General features: G+C 44.3%; 1 protein-coding gene across 1 annotated transcript; it reads right to left on the minus strand.

The window, feature by feature from the left end:
• Nucleotides 1-307: 307 nt before the first annotated feature.
• Nucleotides 308-3,246, minus strand: LOC149231453 (F-box protein At1g67340-like). Its single transcript, XM_089379197.1, has 3 exons — nucleotides 2,682-3,246; nucleotides 1,312-1,474; nucleotides 308-1,194 (listed from the first exon to the last, which is right to left on the minus strand). The coding sequence occupies exons 1-3, from the start codon at nucleotides 2,909-2,911 to the stop codon at nucleotides 433-435; spliced, it is 1,155 nt and encodes a 384-aa protein (XP_089235323.1). The 5' UTR covers nucleotides 2,912-3,246; the 3' UTR covers nucleotides 308-432.
• Between the last annotated feature and the right edge of the window lie 577 nt (nucleotides 3,247-3,823).

Below are 3,823 nucleotides of genomic sequence, written 5' to 3' on the forward strand. Positions count from 1 at the left end.
CAATAAATCCCACCATCAACGCCGCATTTTTCTCAGGTTTAGGGGATGAATTGAATCATTGTGACCACGATAGATAACATTTTTTTTTTCTCAAAGACAATTATGATGAATCGATTCCGATAATAAATTCTGGATTCGACATTAAACTGCATTTAATTTTTCTGTAAACGATCTACAACGACATGCGGTTGGTTTTGACTGGCTGTGCGTTTGAATATACAGTCTGCTTGCATTTGCTTGGCCTGTATTTACTACTTGTACTGTGAATTAAATGTGTTTACAGTCAGTCGCAGGAAAGAATACACTGTACAAAACGAAATTCTCATTCCAAACACTGGACTCACGACTGGTCTGTACAAGAAAAAGGGGAAGAACGGGGCAGCAAATGGGCAATTTCTCGGCGCAGACTTCAAAATTGCTAACAAATTGCTGTTAAATTTGGTCTTCTGGTTCTTCTTCCTCCTCTGGATAATCTTCGTCATCATCAGTGTCAGCGTCCAGCCAGTCGTCAATGGGCATGCAGCTGTGCTTATGCCGGATTTTCCAATCCAGGGCTTGGCAGGCCCGCGAGCAGTAATTCACCGTTCCACAGACAGAGCAGCGCCGGAACTCGTGCTTTCTCGTCTCGGGGCGCCCGCAACCGGCGTACGAGCAGAGCCGCAGTCCGGCGCACGGAGCCCGCAGTTTGAACCACTCGACCATGAACTTGGCAGCCGGATGCGATTCCGGCGGCGGAACATTGCATCCGAAGTCGCTCAGGAGCGGGCAGGCTCGGAGAGACAAGGACGATAAAGCGGGATTCAGAGTTGTGGTGGTTCTCAAATTTTTTACCCACGCCGGTCGCAGGGCTCGCAGATTCTGCTGCGATTTCCAGTACTGGGGCGGGTAAACGGAAGCGAGTTCTCGGGCGTTTGCCTGAACCAAGAACCGGCGGCCTTCTGCGACGTTCTTGGAAATGCCGTAGCCGTCCTGCAGGCAATGGCCGAGTTCTCGCAGGGCGTCGATGTGGCCAAGAAAGGCCGCCCGAGCGCAGAGCGCTACGCCTGCTTTCAGGTCCTTGTCCTTCTTGCCGCCTCCGCTGCCGTTGAATTGTATTATGGCCAGAGAATATAATGCAGGGGCGTGAGATGCAATCGCGGCCTTCGCCATCAGAGACGCCCCGCGCCCCCTGTTTTGCAGACAGTAGAATCGAATCTGCAAGAAGCCCAAATAATTTTTAAAAACTTGTCCGACAAAAGGGCTTGCTAAACATTGAGGTGGCAGCTGTTACCAAAAATTTAAAGCCAAAAAAGAGGAAAAAGCTCAGCTTACCATCCCGAGGGTGTAACAAGCCTCCACATTTCCAGAATCTGCGCATTTCTTTATGAAGCGATGAGCTCCATCGCACCAGCTAGATGCCTTTACAGAGAACGCCGAGGTGGAGGCTTTTCGTAAAACAAACTGGTGGGAACCCATTGCATGGAACCTCTTGCATCTGCACAGAAGAAATCAATAAGCCCCAGCATTTTAGATCGGATTGAACGGACAAAAGGAAAAAGCAAAGGGTATTCTACAGGCAGTAGATGAATAATCCTGTTGCCATTCACAGCCCAAAACAAATGCACATACAAATAGAAATAATCTAGACATGAAGGATAAGAAGCAAGAAAACAGGAGCAATAAAATAGCAAATTCACATACAAATAGAAATAGACATTCAAAATAAGAAGCAAGAAACACAGGAACAAGAAAATTTTATTATGTGTTTGCAGTTATGTCAGACTATATTTTCTTACCCAACCACATAATGGTTCATCACTACCGTTCATTTCTAACTAACTTAATTTCTGGAATACAAATAAGATTTACTCCAACGAATCCATTAACTACACAAGACTTACTAACTATACATTTTATCGAAGAAATTTAGTAGTAAAAGCCATGTCAAAAAGCATAAAAATACAAGAAAGTTCAGCTTAACAAACAAGCATCCTCATCAGCAAATCAATGCATTGAGAAAAGGGGGGAGATTTTAAAGGGCAAAAGCCATTTCAAAAATCACAAAATATAGGAAGTTCAGCCTCGAAACAAATATATTTCATCAGAAAATCAATCTATAAATGTAGTCATTAGCAAATCAAAGTAGACTCATGACTGGAAAGAGAAAAAAGGAAATTTATTAGTTGAAGAAGTTATTTTAAAACATTTTCGAAGAACAATCACTGTGTCATGTCATGAAGTGTTATGTAAATTATAAATTCACAAAAATAATTATGTAAAAAAATTTAAAACATTTCGAAAAAAAATCAATCATCCTATTCTGAAAAATACATTTCATGTAAATTACAATATTCAAATCATGAGATTAAAGATTCAAATCAACTTGGAAAACATATTTAAACAAAATATTTTTGTAACAAAATAATTTGAGATAATGGTACCCTATAGGCTATTTTCGAACTTACGTAGTCGCAGACCTGCGCTCATAAGTTTTTATACAGATCTCAATATCAAGGTTGCTCGAGAATTCATGTATCCAGTTTATATAAATAACTGATGTATTATAAGATACTAAAACCAGAGAAACTAGAGCTTGGGACTTTGCTGATATAAAACGAACATTTACAAAAAAAAAAAAAAAAAAAAATATGGCAGGCATTAATATGGTCTGGCTAAATTTAGGGCCCGCCCAAAAAACTCACGTTAGCAGAGCGCTGAGAAAATCAGCAGGCCGTTTTGCGGTGGAGCTGAGCTTGGCAAGAATGGAGAGGAGCAAATCGTCAGGAATGCCGTCGAAGTGATTTGCTCGTGTCTGGCGTTTTCTTTTGTGACACGGGCTACTTTCACGTCGTCGTTTCGAATCCCGCCGACAGCCTGTGGAAGGAGCGGCAGGATCAGGCAACGGGTAGCATGTACCCCTTCTCGTTTGCATCTCGAAGGCGCCCCTGGTTCGAATCGCAGGGCCTCACTGCGTCGTCAATCGCAGAAACAGATGATCACTAATCACTGAGCACTGGTGATGAATCAAGGAATCGATTTCTCTTCCATGGACGTCCGCGTTTGAATCCGAATCCGTCGATCACTGAAGAAAGATCCCGAGCTGAGGATCCGGATAAGGCATTGTTATAGGTTTTGTGCCCCGAAGGCCGGAGATTAGGGATTTGAACGCGCGACCGACCTAAACAAGGGTCCCGGCGGCCACCCACACGGTGATAAACATCAGAGCAAACTGATAACGACCGAGAAAAGAAAAAAAGGTAAAACAAATCCTGGCCGGAGCCCTCCTCTCATCATCACAATAAATAAATTACACTTACGTCTTCCGACTTTTTCCACCGCCGCCGGGACGTCAACTTCGCTGAGCGGAGGTGGTGGAGTGGAGCGACGGGACACACCAAAAATGGCAAAAAAAAGACATCCACGCCACCGCCAGACACGAACACCCCTGCCCGCAAATGCACTAACACCTGCCCGAGCTATGTCATCAGATTTGGCCGCTTCTCTCCCGGCAAACGGTGGCCGGGAATCACAACCGCATCACTAGATTGGACGCTTCCCTCACGAACGTTACCCCTTCCGGCTTCCGGCGATCACAATCCCAATGTACAGCCAGTAAAGTGATCCCGCTCACGCCATTGACCCGGTCAAACTCCACCCCGCGCCTGATCACATGCGTGCGGCAATGGCGCAGCGTACTGTCTGCAGGTTTGTCTAAATACGGAATACTCTGTATATACACTACACTACATTACCTTTTGTACGATTTTCCATACACTCCACGTGTGAACACCACATTCCTCTACTGACATAACTTCACGTGAAGCCTTTCTTATTTTAATTTCTG

This window comes from Pinus tabuliformis, chromosome J, assembly GCF_031772625.1.
Source record: "Pinus tabuliformis cultivar Carrire ecotype Pingquan chromosome J, CPIR1, whole genome shotgun sequence".
In the NCBI taxonomy this organism is placed as follows: Eukaryota; Viridiplantae; Streptophyta; class Pinopsida; order Pinales; family Pinaceae; genus Pinus; species Pinus tabuliformis.

What these genes read in the sequence shown, in the direction of transcription:
- LOC149231453 (XM_089379197.1), bottom strand. Translation starts at nt 2,911, where the DNA reads ATGCAAACGAGAAGGGGTACATGCTACCCGTTGCCTGATCCTGCCGCT. An exon ending in TTTCTCAGCGCTCTGCTAAC is followed by an intron (nt 1,475 to 2,681) that starts GTGAGTTTTTTG and finishes TCTTCTGTGCAG; the next exon opens with ATGCAAGAGGTTCCATGCAA. An exon ending in CTTGTTACACCCTCGGGATG is followed by an intron (nt 1,195 to 1,311) that starts GTAAGCTGAGCT and finishes GGCTTCTTGCAG; the next exon opens with ATTCGATTCTACTGTCTGCA.